Source organism: Typopeltis vanoorti, chromosome 11 (genome assembly GCF_054136105.1).
Source record: "Typopeltis vanoorti isolate ZY-2024b chromosome 11, IOZ_Tvanoo_1.0, whole genome shotgun sequence".
Classification (NCBI taxonomy): Eukaryota; Metazoa; Arthropoda; class Arachnida; order Uropygi; family Thelyphonidae; genus Typopeltis; species Typopeltis vanoorti.
Window position 1 is genome coordinate 32,577,768 of NC_143559.1, and position 26,816 is coordinate 32,604,583.

General features: G+C 34.6%; 1 protein-coding gene across 1 annotated transcript in view; it reads right to left on the reverse strand.

Moving 5' to 3' along the window:
* The window catches only part of ena (ENAH actin regulator enabled), a 247,765-nt gene that overhangs the window by 119,605 nt on the left and 101,344 nt on the right, over positions 1-26,816 (reverse strand). Inside the window, exon 5 of the mRNA XM_090400769.1 lies at positions 3,600-3,667. Coding sequence (XP_090256895.1) covers positions 3,600-3,667 — 68 coding nt within the window. The remainder of the gene's footprint in view (positions 1-3,599; positions 3,668-26,816) is intronic.

Consider the following 26,816-nt stretch of genomic DNA (forward strand, 5'->3'; position numbering starts at 1 on the left):
TGAAAGAGTTTGAGAACAGGAATCAAACCTTGGAGATTCAGTGTCAAAATCTGAAGAAAACATTGAATGATTCTGCCAGAGAGGCATGTGGTGAGGTTGTCTGTAAGGATAAAAAAATCAGAACTCCCTGGTGGACACAGGAAGTTAAAGAGGCAGTGAAGGAAAAGAAGAAAACATACCAAAAGTTCCTGTCAAATAAGTCAGCTTGTGCTCTTAGAGAATATAGGGACAAATGCAAGAATGCTAAACACTGTGTAAAACTAGCTAAACAAAAGTCATGGGAGGACTTTGGCAAGAATATAGAAAATAAATATCAAGAAGGTGGCAAAATATTCTGGAGGTTGTTGAAGAAGCTTAAGAATGGAGGAAAGAGTGCTATAAAAGGAATTAGAGATGATAAAGGTGACATGAAAACGGGAGAAAAAGATATCCTTGAAGTATGGAGTAATTACTTTGAAAAACTGCTAAATGAAACAAGCAGTGATGACAGCACAGTGGTAAAAAACATTGACCAGGCATGCAGTCAGGAATACATATCCATACTTTAAGTAGAAAAAGCCATCAAAGGCTTGAAATTTGGAAAGGCAGCAGGAGTAGATGATATTCGACAAGAAATGCTGAAGTATGGTGGTATAAGAGTCTTACAGTGGCTGCACTGCATAGTTCAGAAAGCCTGGACAGAGGGACGAATTCCCGATGATTGGAGTAGAGCTCTCATAGTACCAATATATAAAAAGGGAAATAAAACTGAATGTGAGAATTACAGAGGTATTTCCCTACTGAGTGTTCCTGGCAAGATCTATGCAAGTATACTTGAGAAACGGTTGAGAGGAATTGTGGAAGAAAAGCTTGGTGAAAAACAAGCTGGATTCAGGCCAAATAGAGGCTGTCAGGATCAGATCTTCACTTTACGACAAATAGTCGAGAAAGCATGGGAATATAACAAAGATCTGTATTTAAGTTTTGTCGATCTGGAAAAGGCATATGACAAGGTGCCAAGAGAGAAGCTATTCAATACGCTGCAGTTATATGGTGTCAATGGGGCATTATATCAAGCAATATTTAGTCTTTATTTGAGTTGTAAGTCAGCAGTTAGAATTGAAGGAAGTACAGGAAGATGGTTTAATGTTAAATCTGGTGTGAGACAAGGATGTACATTATCCCCCTCTGTTATTCATTATCTATATGGATCACATTATGAAGGAAAGTGGTATTAAACATGATATCAAAATTGGAGATGTTAATGTCAGCTCTTTGCTTTATGCAGATGATGTTATACTTCTAAATAAATTCGCTACAAGTCTGCAAGATTCTCTGACTAAATTGAATAGCTGTTGTAATAGATATGGTATGAAGGTCAGCAATAAAAAGACAAAGACAATGAAAATAGGCAGAATCATTGAAAATGTCAACTGTGTTGTGAATGGAGAACCCGTTGAACAAGTAAAACATTTCAGCTATTTAGGCATAATTTTTAGTGAAGATGGTAAATTAAATATAGAAATAGACAACAGAATCAGCAAAGCTGGTATGGTGGGAAGTCAATTGAATAAATTCATATGGAATAAGAGAGAAATTAGTCAGAACACTAAATTAGCTGTATACAAGACAGTGTTCAAACCAGTTTTAACTTATGGATCTGAGAGCTGGGTCAGAAGTAAAACACTTGACCAAAGACTAGAGACCACAGATATGAGAGTCCTGAGAAAGATTATAGGCGTGAACAGATGGCATCAATGGCAGTATCATATTAAAAACGAGGATATTAGGAAAGAACTTGGCATTGTCAGCATCCAGGAATGCGTTAACAGAGCTAATCTCAGGTGGTATGGTCACTTAAATAGAATGGGAGAGGAAAGATTAGCAAAACAAGTTTTCTCTGCCAGGTTGGCAGCAAAACGACCCAGAGGAAGACCAAGATATAGGTGGATTGATGTAATTTTTTTCATGTGGTACTATCATATCCTGTACACCCCTTGAGGGTACATGGCAGGAATTTGATGATGATGATGACTATCAAACAGTAACATAAGATTTTCCTAATTTCTGTGTTCTCTTTGTACCAATTTATGTCCAGAATTTTTATAGTACATGTTCATATTGCCTTTCATTGATGAAATTCATCATTCTGGTCAGTGTTGTATTACTAAAGTTACTCCTTCCTTTCCTTTATCATTGCTGCCTAAATAATTCGTGGATTATCACACCTGCTTGAGTCCTCTTTATCTCAGTCACACCGATTACCTCAAACATGGTATTTCTGTAGTAACTCTGCTAGCTCACTATTTTCTATTGCTTTTCCACTGATGCTTCTTATGGTAACAGTTCCTATCTATATTTTTTTCAATTTGATGTTGTTCCAATAGCAAACTTTTTTTTTACTTTGAATGTACTACTTCTGTATTATTTGTAGAGCTATCTCACCACAATATCTGCTGCAACTTACCTAATTTAGCTGAATACCCTGATGGCTCAGTTGAAATTTAGTAGCCAACCAATTTGCAGTCCTGAATATCACAACTTGCTAATGGAAATTATGTGTCAGATGAAATTCTGAGAAGACCAAAATGTTTTGAAAGACAAAAAAAACTTTTTCAGAGTAGTTACATTATAAACTTCAAATTAAAAAATAAGATTATTTCATATTAAACACACAAAACTCTTTCAGGAGTGGGTGGATGGAATCCACTTTGAATTAAATGGGATAGCCAATTATCTGAGGTTGAATTAAATGGAGTTTACAGTACATGAATTTTCTAAAATAAAGTAAATTAGTTCTCTTGTTATTAACTCACCAATAAGAAATCTAATAAACAGTGATGGTTTGAAACTTTAAAATTTATAGGGTTTAGGTTTACAATTTTTGAAAAATCTGAAAAGAGAACACAGGAAAACTACTCATTACAAAATTATGAACACTTCAAAACACAAAAACACTAAAGAATGAAGACACTTTCTATTTCTCTCCTCACTTTCTTTCTCATCTTCAGAGTTAACCTTAAAGAAATCCAGAGAGGAAATCATGAATACAAAGAATATTGCACCAAAGTATTTGTTTTACAGAAAAGCTCAAGGGGAAAATGGAACAAGAATATATTAACAGCTGCTGCTATGCTTTTCTGATTAGAAAGATATTACGCTAACTTATCATATTAATTTTGTCATCTATTTATTACAGTGTAATGCTTTTCTAATCAGAAAAACCTAGCAGTAGTCTGTTAACATATTCATGTTCTATTTCCTGTTGGGCTTTTAATAAATATTTTGGTGAAACATTCTTTGCATTCATGGTTTCTTCCTGAGATTTCCAAGTTCAACTCTGATGATGATGAATGAATATCTTATTTTCAGAATATGATAATGTGTATTAAAATGCATTATTGCATAACAATTATCCCATTACACGCATTGATTCTCAAAACCAATAGGTTAGAAAAAAAATGTATAGTCACACATTTAAAAACACATATGGCTGCAATGCTTCTAAAGAAAGAAAATCTTGTGTATTTGCTGTCCTGTGCAATACATAAAATATCTTATACATAAAACAATTATGATTTTAACTTTAATATTGAATTAAGTTCATTTGCAATATTTACCAGCATTGCTTGCATACTGGACATTATCCTGTTGGGGTATTCTTCTATCACCGTTATCACTATTCACTCTAAACAAACAAAATGATTTGATTTAAATTCGAACTTCAGTTTACGAAACAAAATATTTCAAAAATAAGACAACTTTATCTTATATTTATTATCTCCTCCCGCATAACAAAAATATTATATTCAGATACTTAAAATACACATTTCATTTCAACAAAGGAATGCTTTAATAAATAATTAACAGAAGTTTCTGTCAGTTATTTATAAAGGTATTTAATACCATAATTCTATATTACTGAGTCAAGGTGAAATCTAAACAAGTTCACCTGAAAATTGATAATTTGCAGAAAATAAAATAAGAAGCATCATATAAGTTTTAACTAAAACACTATCTCAGACTGTAACAGAAAAATACAAGAATAAGTTATAATTTTAACATTAAGATATGAAGGATAAGAGGAAATTAACACTAATTACAAATAATTCACCCAATTGAAAAATTAAGGGCACAGTGCTAGGGTAGTCAGAATCAGCATGGTCTGATTAAATAAATTTATATATATAATAAACTCCACAGATGGAAATTTGCAAACATAATGTATTGTATTTCAACTTACTTATCATGAATATCAAAAATGAGATATACATAAAGAGCTCATCCTTGTATTATATTAAGGAAATGTACCTTTTATCTGCAATTACTTTAAAATGCTTTCACAAAAACCAAAGCCCATAAGTGGATTTTATCAAAAAGTAAATCATGAAAAAAAAAATTGTCTATAATTCAACTATTAAAACAATATTAAAAAACTATATATGACCATTTCCTTGCATGCATCATCAGAAGAATATTATTATTATTATTATCCTAAGACCCCCCCCTCCATGGAGTCAGACCCATCCAGGAGATCCCTTTTACCATACACACAGCTCACTATATAGTGCCTTAAACACATTCGAATTCTCTGCAGACAACACGATCTCAGGCAATGCATTCCAATCATTCACAACTCTCCAAGAAAAAAACCTGCTTTTCACTCCCTTGCTCACACCCTCCTTATACAGCTTCCAGGCAGGGATGACCTCTTGTTCTTCCCCATCTTCTATCATTTTATGAAAACCCTCTTCAATGTTAATCTTATAACAACCCTTTACTAACTTTTACATCCCTCTCATAACACCCCTCTTCCTCCTATTCTCTGCAAACGGCATCGTCTCAAACTTTCTTCATATTCAACATTCCAGAGATCAGAAGCCATTTTGGTTAATTGCCTCTGGACCATCTCTCCATCCTTTTGAAAATCAGGTGACCAAATCTGTGCACAGTAATCCATATCTGGCCTAATCTTAGCCTTATACAATGGAACCAGAATCTCCTTAGTTTTACAAGTCAGTGTCCTCCACGTCATTCCCAGAATTCATTGTGTCATCCTCACAATTTTGGCAAAATGTTCTCTAAATTTCAGATCCTTATCCACCATCACTGCAAGATATCTTATTTCCTCCACCTCTAACGATAAATCCTCACCAACAGTAAATTCCAAATCTCATCTTTGTTTTACAAATTTGAAAACCTTACATTTTGCAACACTGAACTGTCATCCCCACTCCCATACCCATTCACTTAGCCTATTCAAGTCTTCTTGTAAGGCCACATCATCTGCTCTACTCCTCATAGTTTGTCCCAACTTTGCATCATCTGCAAATAACTGTATATCCCCATTCAAATCTTTCCCCAATATCATTAACATACAGGTTAAACAGCAATGGTCCTAAAACAGCCCCTGAGGCACACCACTAGTTTTCTTCTTCTGGGATATTGCTCCCCCATACACAACTTGTTGATACCAATCAGACAGCCAATATCCAATCCAATGCAAGTTTAATATCCAACCCCATCCCCTCTAGATTGCCTATCAACTTATTGTGCGATAATCTATCAAAAGTCTTTGTAAAGTGTAAGTATACTACTGTGTATTCATCTCCTATATTCAACCCATATTCAATGCTGCTGTCACCATATTGCAATAAACAAGTAGATTACTAAAACATGATGTCCCTTTAGCAAATCGATGATGCCTGTCAACGCTTTAAACGTTGACAGGCATCATCGTCATTATTTTATTCCAACACTTTAAAACACAACACCTGACATACAGACTGGTATAATTTGATGCTTGAATTCTGTCACCTCCTTTATGAAATGGTATAATCTTTTCTTCCCTCCACTCCTTTGGGACTTGATTCAATGTAAGACTCATATTAAACAAATATATCAAGACTTGTCAACTCCCTGGAACATGCCTTCAAAATACACAGTGATATATCATCAAGTTCCATGGCATTACTAATATCAATTTTGCTTAATTCCCCATATACCTCTTCCTCATTCACAGTCAATCTTTCATCATCCTCATCCACTGCTCTCAAACTCTCCATGATGTCATATTCACAAGCATGAAAGACATTTATGAACTGATCATTAAATATCTAAACTATATCCTTTGTAGCAGTTGTTCTTATACCAAGATAGATATAAGTTTCTCCAATCAGTGTCATTCTTTCATTATTCTTTTTTTCCTCTTGGCTACATATTGAAAGAATGCCTAGGATTCTTTTTTTTTTTTACTAGCTGACCGCTGCTCATACTGCACTTTTGTTACCCTTACCAACCAAGTGACCCTTGCCTGTTCATTGTATTCCTCATGGAATGGATTATTACCATTCCTCTTATGCTGCCTCTATAATGCCTTTTTTCTCTGTACTGCATGCTTAATCTCTTCATTGATCCATTTCACACCTACCTTATTTAATCGTCTGACCTTTGGAATACATTTAGACATTGCTTCTACTAAACAGTTCTTGAATATCACCCAAACAGCACTGATCTCGTTTCCACTCAACTCCTCATTCCATGCTACAGCTGTCTCCTGAGCTTCTCATAATCACCAGCCTTGTAGTTCCGCATATACCATTGACTCACAGAAGTCCTCATATAGCTGGCAACTACCCAGGTAATCAACTTCATGGTCACTCTCACCAACTGGAGAAAGATTTGACAGCTCATTTATAATAGCATCCTTTGATGACATGATCAAATGCAAGACCCTCAATCCTTGTGTGCTCTCTGTTAATACTGCCTGAGGTGTCCCTCAAAAACTCAAGAAACTCATTTTCTTTAATTCTGGTTGCTATCTCATCATCCCAATCTATACTGTCCTAATTAAAATCACTCCATAATGATCACCCTTTATTTGGCTCATTTGCATATACATTTCCAGGTCTATAGCAACATCCTTCAGAAGAAGTCAGTTGGAAAAACAAAGAGATACAGGGACTGAAGAATATAAGAGATTATATACAGAAGTCAGAAGAACCATCAAGCGGGACAAGGAAAAGTTCTATACTATGTGAAGAAAAGACATGAATGGGGCATTACTAACAGAAGAGTTGGGAATCAAAAACAAGTGGAAAGAATACTGTGGAACTGTACAGCAGAGTGGATAAAGAAAATGTGGAGCCATCTAACCAGGAAAATTTTGATTTGGAACCTCCTCCACTTAGGCATGAAGTTGAAAGAGCAGTTAAGCAGCTTAACAGCAATAAGGCCCCAGCATAGTTAATTAAGGTCACAGGGGATGGAGGGATAAGAGTGTTATTGATTAAAAGGATATGAGAGACAGGATCATGGCCTAGAGACTGGAAGACGTCGGTTTTCATACCACTACATAAGAAAGGTGATGTGAAGGCGTGCAAGAACTATAGAACTATTAGTTTAATATCTCATGCAAGCAAAATTTTATTGAAGAGAGAGATGCCCGAGGAACAAGCAGGTTTTAAGAAAGGTAAGGGCACTAGAGATCAGACCCATTGACTTAAGACAGATCACAGAAAAATATAAAGAATTCTAACTCCCTCTGGTAATGTGTTTCTTAGACTACTCTAAAGTTTTTGACTGTGTTAAGCATGTGAAACTGTGGGAAGTAATGAAAAGAATGGGTTTTTCTCATCACACTATCAGGTTGATAGCTAACTTGTATAAGGAGCAAGAAGCCACAGTAAGACAGGTGTTAGATTGACTGACTGGCTTCAAGTTGGAAAAGGAGTTAGGCAAGGATGTTTACTTTCTCCTCACTTGTTTAGTATATATGCAGAGGACATCATGTGTGAAGCATTGGATGAGATCAAAACAGGAATTAGGACAGGAGGTAGCTTGATCAGTAATCTGAGATATGCTGATGATATAGTACTCCTTTGTAATGACATGGAAAACTAGGACTAATCCTTGACAAAGTTAGCAAGATCAGTAATAACAGAGGACTTCAACTTAATCCTAGCAAGACAAAGATTATGGTTCTCAGAGGAAATATAAACAGGGAAGCTCTTGAGAAACAAGTGTACTTTAATGGAGAAAGAATTGAGGAAGTCAACAAGTTTGAGTACCTGGGATCCATTATTAATGTGAAGAATTGCTGTACAGAAGACATAAGAAGGTAAGGAATAGCTAAAACAGTCAGAGACCTGTCTAAAATCTGGAAGGTTGGATTTATCTCCATGAGAATAAAGTTGAGGATTTTGGATGCAGTTGTTTTTCCCAACAGCAACTTATGTGAGACTTGGAACCTAAAAAAGTCAGATAAGAAACGGATATCTGCTTTTGAAATGTGGTGTTACAGAAGGCTGTTGAGGATATCATGAATGGGTGTTATAAAATATCAGTAGAACTTTAAGGCTCCTTAAGGATACTGACAGAAGAAAGTTAAAATATTTTGGACACATTGAAAGGATGGAAGGGGACTCTCAGAACAGTAATAGAAGGTAAAGTTCCTGGAAAAAGAGGAAGGGATAGACCATCAATGACATGGATGGATGGATGGATGGATGGTGTGTGTGTGTGTGTGTGGAGTGACTGATCTTCAGAGAGTTGAGGCCTCCAGAAAAGCAAACAACAGGACTAGATGGCGAGGCCTGACAATGTATTTCATTCTCTTCACCTCCACCTAACACCATACTGTATCAAAACAATTACCATTATTTCCCTTGTATCTCCACCTTGTATGGACATAACTTTTTTTTTTTTATCATCAATAGCACTCCACCTCCCTTTTTTTACCTTTTCTATCTTCACAAAATACATCATACCCTTCAATGATCTCTATTCCTGTCAGGATTTCATCCTGATCCAATCATGTCTTACTTATTCCAACAATTTTGGGGTGAACAAACTCAATGCAACCATTTTGTTTCCCTTGTTTCCAATACTTCTAGATTTGTATACAAACATAACAGCTCATTCCTGGATCTATAACAAGTTTCGCTGACACCACTTATTAGATATGACTTTTCATACTTTCTTGAAGCCATTTCTTTTTTCTCTTACTCATCCTAAAACCCTCTTCAAATCCAACTGTTTTCTCTACAGCCCAGATCAACCCTTTCCCTTTTTGTCTACACACACACACACACACACACACACACACATTGGCATCCTCTTAGAGCATTAACCTTTCTCACACCATGTTCCCCTGTCCACCCTAAGTCTCCCTGTTACCCTGTTGGTCTTGCACATTACACTTGTTTTCTCATTCTCTACACTCATGCTACTCACTTCTTCATTCATAAGCACCACTTCAATCTCTCCTTCACTCTCCCACTTTTTTCACACCACTTCTTACTTGCTCAGATTCATTCTCTGCACTTATTCCTCTCCCTCCAAGCAGCAGTCTCTCCAAATGGCTTACACCAAAACCATTCAAATGCAGTCCATCACTCTTATACAGTTCAATTCTTCCTTCAAACTCATTCCACACATTAACAAACTGCACTCCTTACAATGCCACTCACGGGTATTTCATTACCATTTTCATACCAACATCATTTGTTTTCGTCTTCTTCACTCTTCCATACATATCTACAATTTTCTTCATTTCATTCCACATCTGCCTCATCTTCACCAACTCAGCTTTCAAATCTTGCAACCTTTTTTCACTACAATTCACTCTTGCTATTTTATCACATCACACACTTGTTCATCGTCAATCCGCTTGTCACCTTACCATTAACTGCACTCAGTTTTTCCACATCATTATTGCCCACTTAATCATTAATTTTACTCTGTCTTTTAACGTGTATAAATTATCAGTTTTATCATCAATTGAACTTTTTTCTGCAGTATCATTTCCACACATACTCTGAACAACTACCATGTCAGTTATGACACCATGGTTCCTACTCATAGTTAAACTGTTTAAACTCATATTCAAGAAAGCCTCATGGTCCATCAGAATATCGCATTTCCCTACATACCCACACTCATTCTTTTCTCTTATTCAGCTACTCTACATAAATATCCACATCTTTCCACGTAAAAGACAAATTGTGGATTTGCCTTTCACCGCCATGTTGTATCAGTGTGCTAAGTTAAAAAATTTTTAAACAAAAGCCCGCATACTACAGACAATGCAAGCACACAATTTCTACCACAACTCTTACACATAACACACACTTATTTACAATTAGTCAAAAAAAAAAAAAACTTATCTGAACTAGGAGCCTTCTTTAAACAAACCTTCCAGTGAAACATCACCTGACGTTTTTTTTAATGTGATACAGTACAATATGTTATACAATACCTGGACAGTTTGACACAAGATTTTGTCATATACTTATTTTCTATCAGCAACTGCCTCCAAAATCAGTATTATTTCTGAAGTCTTCAATATTGCCAGCTGTGATATTTGTCTTCTAAATGCATCAATCTATCTAGATCTATTCTCTAGGTTGTTCTATCTTTTCCCCTTGCATTTTCATTTCAAACACCAGTGATATTATGTAATCTAGCCCAATCACAAGAAAGATTTACATCCTTTCATGGGTGGGATTAGCATTAAAAAAAGACCTAATACTTTGAATTAGATCTGCTTGCACATTCTTGAACAATAACTGTGTACAGTTCCTTGCTCTGATCATTTTTAATAAGATGCTGCTATTACTGCCATTTGTTCTTTTCCTTAATCTCTCATATCTGATATTTGGTCTTTGTTCAACAATATTTCTGCTTCAACTAGCAATTCCATTATGTGAAGATTACTGGCACTCTTGAATACCACTAGTTTGGTATTTTGACTAATTTCTTTCCTGTTCCATAAAATTTCATTTATTTAACTCTCCAAATTCTAGCTTTGCCTATTCTGTCATCTATTCCACATGAGATTTATTACCATCAATATAAATTGTATTGTTTTATGAACTGTTTTACTTGTTCATGTTTTCTGTTTCACCTACTTTTGTTCATAATTCAATTTAATGTTGTTAATGTTGATTTTTCATACTAAATTTGTGACATCAGTTATGTGTTTCAAAAGTCTTTTGGACAATATCCCTCTAATTTTTGCCTAACCCCGTGTGAAATGAAAAACATTTTGTGAACAAGTTTCCAGTCTCAGACTCAATATGTGAAGTAGCCTGTGCTCACAGTGGCAAAGTCACAAGTCAAAAACTCATAATTTGATATGCTTAAAATTGGTTACCTCTTTGTTAGAAGAGCTTGTATATTGCATTCTCAATATTTCTATTAGAACAACCTAAATGCTTATTTCTTCAGCTGCTTAAAATACTGTGCAAATTCATGCAGTTTATAAACATATATCACATTTTTTCAGCCACCTGAATTTAAATAAAATTCCAGTTGTTTACCACTAATTTCGATAGTGAGATTTTGAAGGTTTGACACACTAAATCCATTAATGTAATATTTTTTATATTAATGTTGTCCTTTTTTAAATCTAGTTATACCTGTAAAATTGTGAACACTAAATTAACTCTTTTAAATCTGTATACTTCAAAAATCCATCACCTTTGGCAAGAGTTCAAGTGACTGTACTTCTAGTCTAGACAACTGACACTAAACAATATGCCTCTGTAACTTGCTGATGTCAGTGCGGTTTGCACAGGCTAAAAGTAACAAATTAGAATGCATTAAACTGGAATGGGTAAGAGTAATATTGGAGTGGAGATACTCTAGAAATTACTAAGTAAAACAAGTAACACATTTATGATTTATCATATAATTCATTTTTATAGTGGATTCAAAAACTGACTGTAAATTAGAAATTCTGAAAGTAAAAATTTTGTGCATGCAGTTATGAGGCATGTGCACTCTTTTTTGACCAGTATGTGTACATCCATGTGTGCACAGCTTAGAGAGTACATTGGTCCTGAATACAGAAGTGTACAAAGATGTAAAAAGGTAAAGTGAAAAGTTTGAAAATAAACACTACACCAACAAAATCAGAAGAAAACAATGGCAGATACAAAAAAGATGCAGGTAGTGTATGCTCTGTTGCTCAGAATTATGGCCAAAGTAACTAAGAGTCCTTTCTTTTAGGCTTGCACGGTGTCCCGAATGCATTTTTGAAAATTATGGAGACAACTACCGTGTTTGAATAAAAACTTTAGTTTAATATAACTAAAATCTACAATTCGACATTTTGACCTTTATGTCAAGGTCATCTTCTGGAGCGTACAAATATACACAAGAAACAAGCTATACTACAATCAAACTGGTTCGTTAAAGACACTGACCAACCGCTACCACAATTGTTGGCCTGACCTCTGGTGGAAAAAAAAAAAAAAAATACAAATTAAAAATAAAAAATTATACATCAACGCTAGAGTCCTATTATTTGTGTTGTCTACTATATACATATATTAACATTATTCCAGCCAGTTGGAGTGGAATGGTTTCTAATACTAGCGGATTGGCTACAGTCCTGACTTATGTTGAATCTTTCATATTAGGTTGGCTGAATGTGTGCCATCCAGATCATTGGAATTTTCATACCATCTTTCTTATTGATATTTGTGTGGTTTATCAGGATTTCGCAGGATTCCTTAAATTTTCTTTCGTACCAGGTTTTTGTGCGGTGTAAGGAGCAGGTGCTTTTCCAGTTGATTTGGTGTAAGGTGTTAAGTGTGTGGTCTGAGAGGCCGGCTTCACCATAATGGTTATATTTAATGTGTTCTTTCTTGCGTTTAGGGATTGTCCATCCTGTTTCACCAATGTACGGTAAGTTACAGGTGCAGCAGATGCAAAAGACTCCAGGATGTGCTAATGGGAAGAGAGGATCCTTAGAGGAGCTGAATATGGTTTTAAGTTTAGTGGGTGGTTTAAAGGTGGCATTGAGGTTATAATGTTGTAGGATTCTGTTGATTTTTTCTGATAACCCTTTAATGTACGGGATGGCTATGGTTTTACTGTAATCTAGATTCATTTTTGTTGTGGTTTTATAGAGTATTTTATTGATAGTAATTTTGTTATAGCCATTATTTATGAATGTGTCACTAATGATTTTTAGTTCTTGTTTCAGGGCTTGCTGGTTGGAGCAAATAGTTGTGGCTCTGTTTTTAAGGGTGTTAATGACTCCATATTTTTGTGCTGGGTGGTGGTATGAATTCGCATGTATGTATTGGCCCATGTGTGTCGGTTTTCGGTAGACCGTGAAGGATAGGCTGCCTGAAGGAAGACGTGTAACTAGTGTGTCTAGGAACGGGAGCGAATTTTGGTTTTCGATTTCGATGGTAAATTGTATGCATTAGTGTTGTTTGTTTAGGTGGCTGAGGAATGTGTTTAGCGTTTGTCGCCCGTGCAGCCAGATCGCGAACACGTCGTCGACGTATCTGAGCCAGACTGTCGGTCGTAGCGTGGTGGCGGAATCAAGAGCCCTTTGCTCAAAGGTTTCCATGTAGAAGTTAGCGATTGGGGGGGGGGGGAGGATAATGGTGAGCCCATGGCTGTACCTTCCTTTTGTAGGTAGAGTTTGTTTTACCACACGAAGTAACCGGACTTTAGTACGTGGGCAAAGAGGGCCGTAATGTCGGGTGGAAATTTGTTCTGTAGTAGGAGAATTGTGTCATTGATGGGGACATTAGTGAAAAGGGCAGAAACGTCAAAACTGACTAATAGGTCGTCTTTGTCGAGTGATATGTTTTTGATTTTGTTTATGAAGTGTTGTGTGTTTTTTTATGTAGGAGGGGGAATGACCTACCAACTCCTTGAGTGTTGCCGCTAATTTCTTGGCTAGGTGGTAATTGGGACTGTTTGGCATTTTGTGTGCCCCTTCAACCACGATTGGTTGAAGGAGCACATTTTGTTTGTGTATTTTCGGAACCCCGTATATTCTGGGGGGTCGGGCATAGTGGGGTTTGACTTTTTTAACCGTGTCTGGTGGCCAAGAAGTGACTGACTTTAGTAGTTTTTCTGTTTTATCCTTTTTTGTTGGGTTATAATTAAGTAAAAAAGTAACTTTCTTCAGCCTGAAGAAGAAACTTTTAACATACATGCATGCAATTGCCAATACTGATCTTCTTCAATTCCCTATGCATAGTTTGGAGATATTGGTCAGGAACAGCCTTCATTAAATGCTTCAGTTAACTGCTGCAGACAGGAAGTTATGTTAGTCCATACAAGCCTTCTCGGATGATGGCAATCTTGTCCATGACAGACTTAGTCTTAGGATCACAGTTACGCCTCTTATACAAACAATGTGGGATATTTTTCCGCTGGTTAAACACCAAGGTTATTTCACTTTTTGAGAAACCAGTCAGCTCTGCTGCTTTCAAAATCACGGCTACAGCCAGATGGGCACCCACGATAAGCGCTTTATCAAACTCCAAAAGATATTTTTATCCATTTTGATTAACACTATTGATGATCAATGACCAGCAGCATTCTTGAATAGTTGCCTAAAACATATGGTGACACACGGGACCAAATATTTTTCATGTACACTGTACTTGCACTCAGATATATGGCCTACCAAAAATCTACAAACAAAATTGCCATTACTTCCTATTGTGGATGACACTGGTTCTCCCACGTACAAATTAGCCAAACACTTAGCTAAAGTACTCTCACAATATACTAGCAACACTCCTTCACACAAAAAAATTCAGCCAACTTTAAATCAAATACAGAAAACCTCACTCTGGTGGCGTTTGTGAAGTGTGCAATATACACAGACGCTGTAGAAGAAAAGGCGCCTAAAAGATGTCAAAAAATATAAGATAAGAGTTTAAACGAACAACAAATGGTACATATAATTATGAATGTACATCATCTTCTGTTCGGGCCCCTTCAGATCTTCCCGGAAATGAACAAATAAATTCTGGAATTGTATCCTGGACCCGATTATATCACTGTAATTTCTGATTAAAATTTACGAAAATATACCTAAAATAGTTCTTTATTTTTTGATGTATCATAAATCAACTTTTATTCAAAAAAAAAAACGTTTTTGGAAAGGCAGTGAACATTAATCGCATGCACAAGAAAAATACTAGGTGCCGGTCCTGCATATAGGTATTCATTCTCAATAGAAATTATAACAGCTTAGGTTAGGTTAGTTTATAATGAAAAAAGAAAGGAAAGTACTTCTTTTGCACTCAATGAAATCAGAAATCATTATAACCAAAACTAACCTAACCAAAACTAACCAGGATGTCACATGTCGAACCAGAGTGTAGTCGTAGTATGTCGTGGGCAGATTAATGAGGTAAAAGATAAATGTTGTTGTGGGCCGAGCTTAATGATTGCGGGCAGATAAATGGGAATGACAAATAAAAGTTGCTGTGGGCAGATAAATGGGGATAATAGATAAACGTCATTGCTGTACCTCTTTCCTCATCAATGGGGAAAAACACTGATCAGTTCCTCTCTGATTTATCTATTATCCCCATTTATCTGCCCACAATAACGTTTATCTTTTATCCTCATTAATCTGCCCACAACAAACTACGACTACACTCTTGTTCGACATGTGACATCCAGGTTAGTTTATAGTGATTTCTGATTTCATCGAGTACAAAAGCAGTACTTTCCTTACTTTTTTTTTTATTATTATAAACCAACCTAACCAATAAAGGTTAGGTTAGTTTAGGTTATAATGATTTCTGATTTCACTGAGTAAGGGAAAAAGTAAGAAAAGAAATACTTTCCTTACTTTTTTCATTATAAACTAAACTAAGCTGTTATAATTTCTATTGAGAATGGAAACCTATTAACATGTTTTTATTACATTTACCAGACTCCTCTAGGAATTATTCACTTTAACTGGTTAAAGTGATTAATTCTCGTAAATTATTCACTTTAACCGGTAATTATTAATAATAACCGGATTTATCACTTTAACCGTAACATATACACTGTTTAAACCAGTTTTAAGTTATGAAACTGAGAGTTGGGTTAGAAATAAAGCACTTGATCAAAGAGTAGAGATCACAGATATGAGAGTTCTGAGAAAAATTAGGGGAGTGAACTACTGGCATCAATGGTAGAATCATTAAAAATGAAGATATTAGAAAGAAACTTGATATTGCTAGCATTCAAGAGTGTATCAGCAAAACAAATATAAGGTAGTATGGCCACTTAAATAGAATGGGCAAAGAAAGGTTAGCAAAATAGGCATTTGATTGCAAGATGGCAGGAAAGAGACCCAGAGGAAGGCCAAAGTCTTGGTGGATTGATCCAGTCAGAAGTGTCTTAGAAGCATGGTTACATATGACAATATTGGAGTGCTCACAAGTAATAGATTGATTAGTAGGAAAACTGTTGATAGGAGATTAATAATAATGTAAACATAATCATGTAATGCTGTCATATATAGTGGGGTACATATCAGGAAATTGATAATGATATATTTTTTTCCTTCACCAGTTGGCCTAATTAGTAATGTCAGTGGTGTGCCACAGTGAGATACAGTTGAACTTGAATCTCAATTTTTATATATATGTACTTTGCATAATGAACTGAATGTGAAGGTTGGAATATTGAGTAACTAAGATGAAATTATACTCCAATGTGGTAGTAAGCAGCAAAATGTTTTCTATAATGAATGCCAACACTTACATTTCCCATTTTCTACCAGATAATTTACATTTATCTGGTAGAAATGTAAATTATTTGTCAGAATAAGATTTGTCTTATTCTGACCAATCAGGGAAATCTGTGGCCATTCATTATAAACAGCATAACAAAAAATATAACCACTAATATGGAAATAATGAATTTGGAAAGCATGTGATATCTATCACATAGAAACATATCAGAAGTCATTCATAAACTAAATAATATAAAGTTGTGAGACATTATTATAGTCGATACTCACTATAGCACACACACACACACTGCTACAAGGTACTGTAAAAATTCTAACTCATACTAAAAAACTACCTTAAAAATACTAACCGAAGCTCCATAGATACAATACTATACTAAAAAAAATTACTACAGCAAACCATCTACTACATATCTCTGTGGTCCCTACAAGTTAGCTGTATGGAGAGTTGAATATATATATACAGTAAACCCTCGATTTTACAGACTTCGGATTTAATGGACAAAATTTCCGGTCCGTATGTCACATCACATGTGAAATTAACACCCTGTTAATTTTAAAATGATTTTAACCAAGATTTTCTTATCTCACGAGAAATTTTTTTAAGAGAATTTTCGCTAAAGATTTTCCAATTTTTTTGGTCTGAATTTATAAGAAAAAAATGTGCTTAGTAAGATGTAAAAATATAAAAGAATAATTTACTGTTAGAATGCACCTGCACTTTAGACTTTTTAGTAAAAGCTTAATAGGAGTTAAGCCGGATTACCACTGAATACCACCAAAATCGTAAAGTCAAGCGGCTAGCGTTGACGCCAATTCTTTCATTGCTTCTGGCTAATCCTGGAATACTCTTAATTAAGAACAAAGGATTGAAAATGGAATAAAAGGCAATGCAGCATGTGGTTCTAGGCATTTTGATCCTTGGTCTCATGCTTGACTCTTCACCTGCGAGGTCTACGGGGACTCCTTCCTGCAATCCAGTAGGATCGTTCTTCCCGCCGACGCCCAATGTTTCTCTGCTGCCAGCTCTGTCTAGGCTCAGGATAGCTACGGCAGAACCCCACCGCATCTGACGAAGGAAAGCTCTCGAGGATTGACTGGACGGAAGATGTTCCAGTTTCAATGTGCGTTATGGAATATAAGTCGGACTTTCCTCTCGAGGTTGTTAGCAAGTAAGCCATTATTTTGTTGTAGTATGTTTGTGAATGTAACTTGAAATTGTAAAGGATTGACAGAAGTTACTTATTAACTGGCGGGTAAGATTGAATGTGAAATAACGGAAGAATGTGTATTATTAAGTATGTCTAATTTACAGGTTGCTTGTGATAGTGTCTGAATTAATATCATTTAAGTATTGAATATGTTGGAAGAAAGTTAAAGTAATCCCTCCTGGAATATTTATGCATGCTTGTAAGCCAAGTGATGTCATAGAAGACACTTTTATTTCAAGGCACAATAGGTTTTCTGTTAGTGAACGCACTATAGTCTCTGTTGCTTAGATAGCAAGTTGTTTTGTGTGTTAAAGTGCCATTGATTAAGTTAATCTTTTCTTAACGTTTATGTGCTTTGTATCATATCCTTTAAGTTTGATAATAAACATGTTTTTGTTTTGTAATTACCTGGTTCTCATTCCTTAGCCAATGCACTATCCCGAAAATATTAACGAGCCTGCGGGAGTAGAATACAGTAACGAGTCACGACTTGCACATAAAGATATTGTATAGAAGTATTAACTTATTTTTTGTTATCTTCTCGCCCTGACTTTCAAACATAAAAAGATCAATTAAATGGCACAGTCATTAAGATCATATAAATTAATTGATATTGTGCGATTGCTCAGGGACTGTTACGTTAGATAGACTTACAACATGAGGTCTAGCTAACCACAGAAAAAGAGGGGCAAGAATAAGTTTAAGTAAGAATGCAGATAAATAATCAGAAATAAATTCAAGTAAAGGAAGCAAGATATTTTACAATGCAATTATTATTACCCAGACCTCATGGAGTCAAAGACTCATTTGGGGTTGTTGTGAGACATTATTATAGTCGATAATCACTATGGCACACACTGCTACAAGGTACTGTAAAAATTCTAACTCATACTAAAAAACTATCTTAAAAATACTAACCACTCCATAGATACGATACTTTACTAAAAAAAAATTCACTACAGCAAACCATCTACTACATATCTCTGTGGTCCCAACAAAGCAAAACAAGTAAAACATTTCAGCTATTTAGGCATAGTTTTTAGTGAAGATGCAAATTAAATTTGGAAATACAGCAGAATTAGCAAAGCTGGTATGGTAGGAAATCAACTGAATAAATTTATATGAAATAAAAAAAGGAATTTGTCAAAGACTAAACTAGCTATATATAAGACAGTGCTCAAACTAATTTTAACTTATGGATCTGAGAGCTGTGTTAGAAATAAAACTCTTGATCAAAGACTGGAGACCACAGGCATAAGAGTACTTGAGAAAGATTTGGAGACTGAACTACATTGATGGCATCAATGTAGTATCATATTAAAAATAAGGATATAAGAAAAGAACTTGACATTGTAAGCATCTAGGAATGTGTTAGCAGAGCTAATCTCAGGTGGTATGGCCACTTAAACAGAATAGGAGAGGAAAGATTAGCTAAACAAGTGTTCTTTGCCAAGATGACGATCAAACCAACAAGGAGTTGATGAAAGATGTACAGAGCTTAATTCACCAGGAAGTTCAGAAATTAAATCAACCTATTATGGATAGTCTTAATAAAGTGATGAAGCAATTGGCAACATTCACTCTACAATCTAAGGAAGACCAAAACCCCACAACTGATAAGGTTGATAAAAGAATTAAATTGGAAGTAGAAAAGCAAAGTCAACCTATTTTAACAAATTTGATAAATTTGTTGTTAAAGTGAATTAGTACAAGAAATGAAAAATATTAAACAACAAATATCATTTATGTCTCAACCTCAGATGAAGAGAGAACATAGAGATCCTCCCAAATGCTATAATTGCAATGAAGTTGGACACCTTGCTAGAAATTGTTTTCTTAACAAAGGAAACTACTCCAACAAAAGCTGGGATTCAAAGTATGGACACATACCCCACAGAGGATATGATAGGATGCAGATACACCAAGGATCTAATGAACAATTGATGAGAATTAAGGGAGAAATCCTAGATTATAAATGTAATATTTTATTAGATACAGGATGCAATGCTTCAACTATTAGAAAGGACTATATCCAAGGTATAAGACATAAATTAAGAGATAATATTGCCAAACTTAGACAACCTGTAAGAATTACTTCTCTTTCAGATTCTAATTTTGTAGCATATGAAAAAGTTCATGCTAGAATCTACTTACCTGAATTTAAATTAAATGTCTGCCAAGATTTGCTTGTTATACCCTCAACCTCTAACATAAGCTCCCACATTATACTAGGGACAAATTTCTTGAAAAAGTATCAATTTTCCTGTAACTTCTCTAGAAAGGAAGTATCTTTAATGAACAGAAAGAGAAACATCAGGAGATGTAGTAATTATGTGTATGATAAGACAATGAGACAGAGAGAAGGATTTTGTATACCTGATAAAAAAATTGCTCCAGATAAGCTAGAGCTGTTTATAACTGAACCAACTATGAAGAACAGTGATACTAATTCTGATGTGCACAATCAGCCTGAGACACAACTTGTCACTGATGAACCAACACAACAAGTAGTACCCAAACCTGAATCAGAAGTTGCCACTAAAAATAAACTAACAGTTGAAGTTAATGTTGCTAAGGTAACCAATTTACATAATGGAACAAATCACCAAGTTGTGAGACAACTAAAACTCAATTCTAGTGATAGAGAACATGATTTCTACTCCAAAAGAACAATATTTAAGAGTTATTTAAGACCTATAAGAAAAAGTGTAAGACTTAAGTCCTCCACTGAAAGGAACTTGTGTGAAAAATTTTTCTCAAAAGAAAAATTTTTCAGAGAAAGGGTGAGCCTTTGTTAAACTGTGAATGAAATTTTTATGTATATTTTGTTCTTCATTCACATTTAACATAACCTATCATATATTAAGCATGACTTGTTTAAAATTATTTGTTAATCCCTTGCTTAAGAATTATTTTTCATGTATTATTCTTGAATTTCATCAGCTATTATTTGATTAAATAATTTTAATGTATATTTTACTATTGGAAGGACCCAGTGATAAATATCATTTACTTTATTTACTTTATTCCTTCAATAATATTATGAGAAATTATATGTATATAATTTAATGTATCTTATATATATACTGTAACATATATTTTATTATTATTAATTGTAAATGAAATGAAAGAGAAAATTAAGTAACTGTAATATTTTATTAATGTTTTTCATTACTCATTGTAAAAGTATAGCCTTATGTAACATTAATGCGAATGTTTACATTTTGTTCGTTGCCATGGAGAGAGAAATAAAATGGAACGCGCGAGGGTAGACCGTGAGCTTCGATAACAAGGAGAGAAGAAAGATATATGAGTGGTGATATAAGAGTAAGAAAAGAGAGAGTTTTTGAAGTGGAAAAAAGGAAGGATATAAGCAAGGGGGTGAAAGTAAATAAAAAGGACTGAAGGGCAGGAATTCAAGAGAGTAGTGTTTAAAAGTGTGCTAAGATGAAGTGAAAACTTATAGATAGCTGAAAGTAAAGTCCGCAGTGGCATTAATAGGAATTAGGTGCCGTAATTGGATAATTAAAGAACTGGAAGGTTAATGAAGGATTCAGAATAGATCCAGTTAGCTTAGAATTACTACTTATTTCTATATTGCTTTTAGGAAGAATTGTACGGAGCTTAATTTGTTGTGAAGTAGTAAACAAGGATATCAATCTGCCCTATAGTTGCCGTCGAGAATTGTGGAGCGCGACAAATAATAGTCTAGTTATGACCTTGAAGAATTCTTTTTTTAATGTGTTCCATAGGTGTAATAAATATAATTTGAAGATGTATTCACATCAAATCTGACGTGCTGAAGATTAATTCCGGTAAGGACAGTCATATTTTATTTGTTTCTGTGTATGAAGACTTAAGTGATAGTTTCATTTTGCTCATTCTAACATTTACTGTGGCATATCGCCGAAGTTAGAAGTTAAAAACATAATTTGCCTTGAAATAATATGAGCAAACTTATTAAACAAGAAATTCTGTTGTATTAATCTGAGTAAGGAATCCTGTAACTGAGAAAACTGTGAAACTTGTATGTGAAGATTTTGAAGACTGAATTAATATGAATGATTTGACCCGATGTACTAACTTAATTGTAATGTCTCAATTTAGAAGTGGAATTCATGTATTTATCATATAACCTTATATTAAATGTTTTGTTTTATTAATTTCAATACTGTGTTTGCCTGATTCTATTGCACCGTTCATAAATAATTCGAATCTAGCAGGAGCCTCAAATGAAAAATATTGAATTCGGCCTGAATGAGTAAGGGGACTGCTAATTTAATTGAAAATTGATTCTACTATTTTATATAGACTAATCTAAATATAGGGTGGCGCAGTATAAATATAAATTTCTCTATATTTGTATTAGTGATCAATTGGCAATTAATAGATTTTATTAATAAGAGTACGTTACAACAAAATGGCGGATTCGAAACTCGAATGTACGTTCCAACAATATTGTATGTTAAGGGTAAATTTGGCTTAACCAAGGTATGTCCTATGTTCAAGTAATGTTATGCTGGATTGTGAAGTAGCTTAGAACTAAGATTAGATCAGAGAGAATTGAGAGTTGTAATGACTTTGTGTATATATGTAAATCGCTCTGTAAATACTTCCTTTTGACTTAATTAAATGGTTCGTAAACAACATACTGGACTGATTCTGTCAATGCATTATCCTAAAAAATTATTCGAACCTGCATAAGACAGAAGTTATTATGATTTACATTTAAGCCATGACTATTTTAAAGTAAGAATAATATAAGCGGGGAATATAAATGATATCTGCTTTGTCTTTTGGTTAAAGATCTTATACTCTCGTACTCAATATATAATGTAACTGGCACAGTCTTTAAACAAATAAATTTCTTAGACTATGGAGCATGAGAAATAAGATATAGTAGAAATAAATATATGGCAGTAGTTCATAGCTTTACGCAGTCAACCATTAACGATAGTCAAGTAAAAGAAGATACAAAGGAAAAGCAGGGTAGTGGAAGTACGTAGTATAACAAAAGGTGCACCTGACAAGACTGAACATACATTAACATCGTACCATGCTTCAGGAGTTTTTCAGGTAAACTGGCCCACTCCTCCCTTCACAGCAAGGATAAGGACTTGTTTGTTTTTTGGAGGGATTTTTTCAAGCAGCACTGCTCAAGCGATACCCAATTGCATCCAAAATGTGTTCTATGGGTTGGGACCTGGGGAGTGTGCTGGCCACTTGATTTGATTAATATCCTGAGTCTCCAAAAGTATTTCCACTGCTTGTGTATGATGTGGTGTGGCATTATCATCCATAAAAATGAATTCTCTGCCTACAGCACCATGGAACAATCAAAAATGATGAACTTCATTGAAATATCGTTCACCAGTCATAGTCCCTTTTTTTTCCAACACTTGTAGCTCAGTGTATCTATTAAGCATAATGCTTCCCCACAACATGACCCCAGCACTGCCATATCTATACCTTTCAAGAACATTCTCATGAGGGTAAGCAGTACCACTTTCATGCCAGATCAAGTGTCATCTAGAATCGGAGGAAAGACTAATATGACTAATCTGTAAAGAGTATTTTTATTTTAGTCCATTGGTGTCTTGTCCAATTTTCCTGGATACAATGCTGTGAGATTCCAAACCCTCAAGCAATATCAGTAATTCTGCAGCCTTCTCCAAGCTTTCCAATATTTCTCCATGTGAAATCATCTAGATGATCTTTGAAACACAAAATATGCAAGTTTGCAACTTTATTTTTTCATGAAAAAAGCTTCCTTCAAACACAATTCGCTTAGCATCGTCTTTTGCCTTTTACCCTGTTGAGTGCTACCACATGACCCTCTGCATGTGATTCAAAAATTTGAATGCATACCTGCTTACTACTCAAAATCATCAGTTATACAAATTGCCAGAAATTGATTTGTCTGAATTTATGGTTGTAATTTTCATAAACAGTGTTTGTCCTTAGGTTTTGGACACCAGTGTATTGGTTGTTTTGATACATGTTAGTGCTGCAAGCAACTGATTTGGAATGTTTATATTCTTGAGCATGGTCCACAATTTGTCCCTTAAGATTCTGAAAAAGGCTTTTTGATAATCTACAAATGCTATGTGTGATTCTATGTTGAATTCACAATGCTTCTCAATTAAGATTTTTAATGTGAAAGCTGGATCAATCCATGATCAGGAAACCATTTTGCTCTTGGCAAAGTTCATCTTCTACATAGTTTTGAAGTTAATATTTGCGCAAATAACTTATAATCAGTATTTAGGAGACTTATTCCTCTGTAGTTTTCACAATTACAGATATCACATTCTTATATATTGGGATGGTAATTGCCTTATTCCAACTTTATGGGATTTTTCCTTGTTGTCAGATATTGTTAAATAATTTTAAAAATCATTTGACGAACATGATATGTTGCATATTTAATAAGTCCCATATTTATTCCATCTTCTCCAGATTTTTCCTGTTTACTTTGCTGTATTGCTCATTGGATTTCTTTGTAATGCTATTTTTTCAAGTATATAGTTTGTAATTAGCATTATATAAGTTTTAATTTCATTACTATCTTACCAAAGTTCTGGAAGAAGTCCAGTCAAGTGTTCTCTTTGATTATTTCAAGTTTCACTTTTTCTTTACCTCTTTATTCATATTTCTTAGAATTTTGTATTTATTTGGTCTTTTCACTGTAAGATCTCCTTCCAATTTTGACATGAAGCGATCCTGCATTTCTCTATTCTTTTCGAACATGCTCAAGGCATTCCCCTCTCCCTCCTAAGTGAGTGTCATTGCATTTCATTCAAATTAATGAAACACAATAACACTCATTTTGCTATTGCTCTTTTATGTTTATAATTAATTTCCGATTACAGTGATTTTGTGTTCATCCATTGTTCATATGCTTCCTTCACGTCTTTGATTACTGTTTCAATGTTCTCATCCCAGTTTCTTATTGGCCATCTCTTCTTCCATTTACTTCTTGTTCCAAGGCATTCTTTTTCTGCATTTATCAATGTTTTTTAAATTGTTCCATTCTATCTCTATATCATCATTTTCTTTTTTTCACTCTAGTTTTTCATTTATTCTTTGCAAATAAAAGGTAGTTAATACTTTTGTCATCTAATAGTTGGACTCTAAAAGATTCCTGGAGATTTCTCTTTGCATTGATTCACCTGGGCAACAAACTCTACCTCTCTGTTCATATACTCTTGGCATATGTTTACAGATATAAGTTGTCTCCAAGTGTTTTTGAATACTCAACTCTCAGATCTCTATTTATAGTATCTTATATTATTTCCTCACTCAGGTAGACATCCTTGTACATAATAAATCAGTCTAAACCAGATGAGCATACAATCATCTCTAATCATAATCACCTCTACCATTAAGTACTTTCATATAATTAACATTTATTGCATACTTTAGTTACTCTTATGCATAGATTTTCACCATTTTCTATATCATGAACTAATTTCCTTAACTGTACATATCAGGTCTCATACCAATCAATAATTTCTTCAGATTCCTGATACCAAATGCCATCAAGTGCAAGCTATTCCTCTTATATAAATCTATTCTTCCAGGATCTCAATCTGCACATCCAAAAACTGCCAACCATTCCTTCTACACAGCTGTGCATCACCGTTTGCTCTCTTCTTAATTCAATGCTATCATATCCAGGTAAGAGATTAACAATTTTCACCTTCTCAGTCTTTGCTCTCACATCTTCTATAATAATGTATGTAACAGTAGTTAAATAGTTTGTATCTACCAAAATTGCCATCTCTTCTTTTCTGATTTTCAATTGCATATCAGTACAGGTTTTCTTTGGTTAAAGTGCATTCAAAAAAATAATAATAAAATCTGCTTCACTGTGATTTGATTTTTCAAGGCACCTCCCCCCCCCCCCCAGTTCAAATGAATGAAATGCAATAACACCCATTAACAACAAATATATATACTTAGGAGTAAAGCAAAGTAAAACCATAAATAAAAAAAAGTCATCATCATCATCATCAAATTCCTGCCATGTACCCTCAAGGGGTGTACAGGATATGACAGTACTACATGAAAAAGTTACATCATTACTAACTTCCTATCTACAATTTTCCTCCAAATCAGTCTGTTACTTGTCAAGACTCCAACATTATCAGATCTTATATTTCTATTGTCTAAGGCACTTTGTACCGTATCAATCCACCTATATCTTGGTCTTCCTCTGGGTCGTTTTCCTGCCAACCTGGCAGAGAACACTTGTTTTGCTAATCTTTCCTCTCCCATTCTATTTAAGTGATCATACCATCTGAGATTAGCTCTGCTAACGCATTCCTGGATGCTGACAATGTCAAGTTCTTTCCTAATATCCTCATTTTTAATATGATATTGCCATTGATGCCATCTGTTCACGCCTCTAATCTTTCTCAGGACTCTCATATCTGCGGTCTCTAGTCTTTGGTCAAGTGTTTTACTTCTGACCCAGCTCTCAGATCCATAAGTTAAAATTGGTTTGAACACAGTCTTGTATACAGCTAATTTAGTGTTCCGACTAATTTCTTTCTTATTCCATATGAATTTATTCAATTGACTTCCCACGATACCAGCTTTGCTGATTCTGTTGTCTATTTCTATATTTAGTTTACCATCTTCAGTAAAAATTGTGCCTAAGTAGCTGAAATGTTTTACTTGTTCCACAGGTTCTCCATTCACAACACAATTGACATTTTCAATGATTCTGCCTATTTTCATTGTCTTTGTCTTTTTATTGCTGACCTTCATACCATATCTATTACAACAGCTATTCAATTTAGTCAGAGAATCTTGCAGACTTGTAGCGGATTTATTTAGAAGTATAACATCACCCGCATAAAGCAAAGAGCTGACATTAACATCTCCAATTTTGATATCAGGTTTAATACCACATTCCTTCATAATGTGATCCATATAGATAATGAATAACAGAGGGGATAATGTACATCCTTGTCTCACACCAGATTTAACATTAAACCATCTTCCTGTACTACCTTCAATTCTAACTGCTGACTCACAACTCAAATAAAGACTAAGTATTGCTTGATATAATGCCCCATTGACACCATATAACTGCAGCG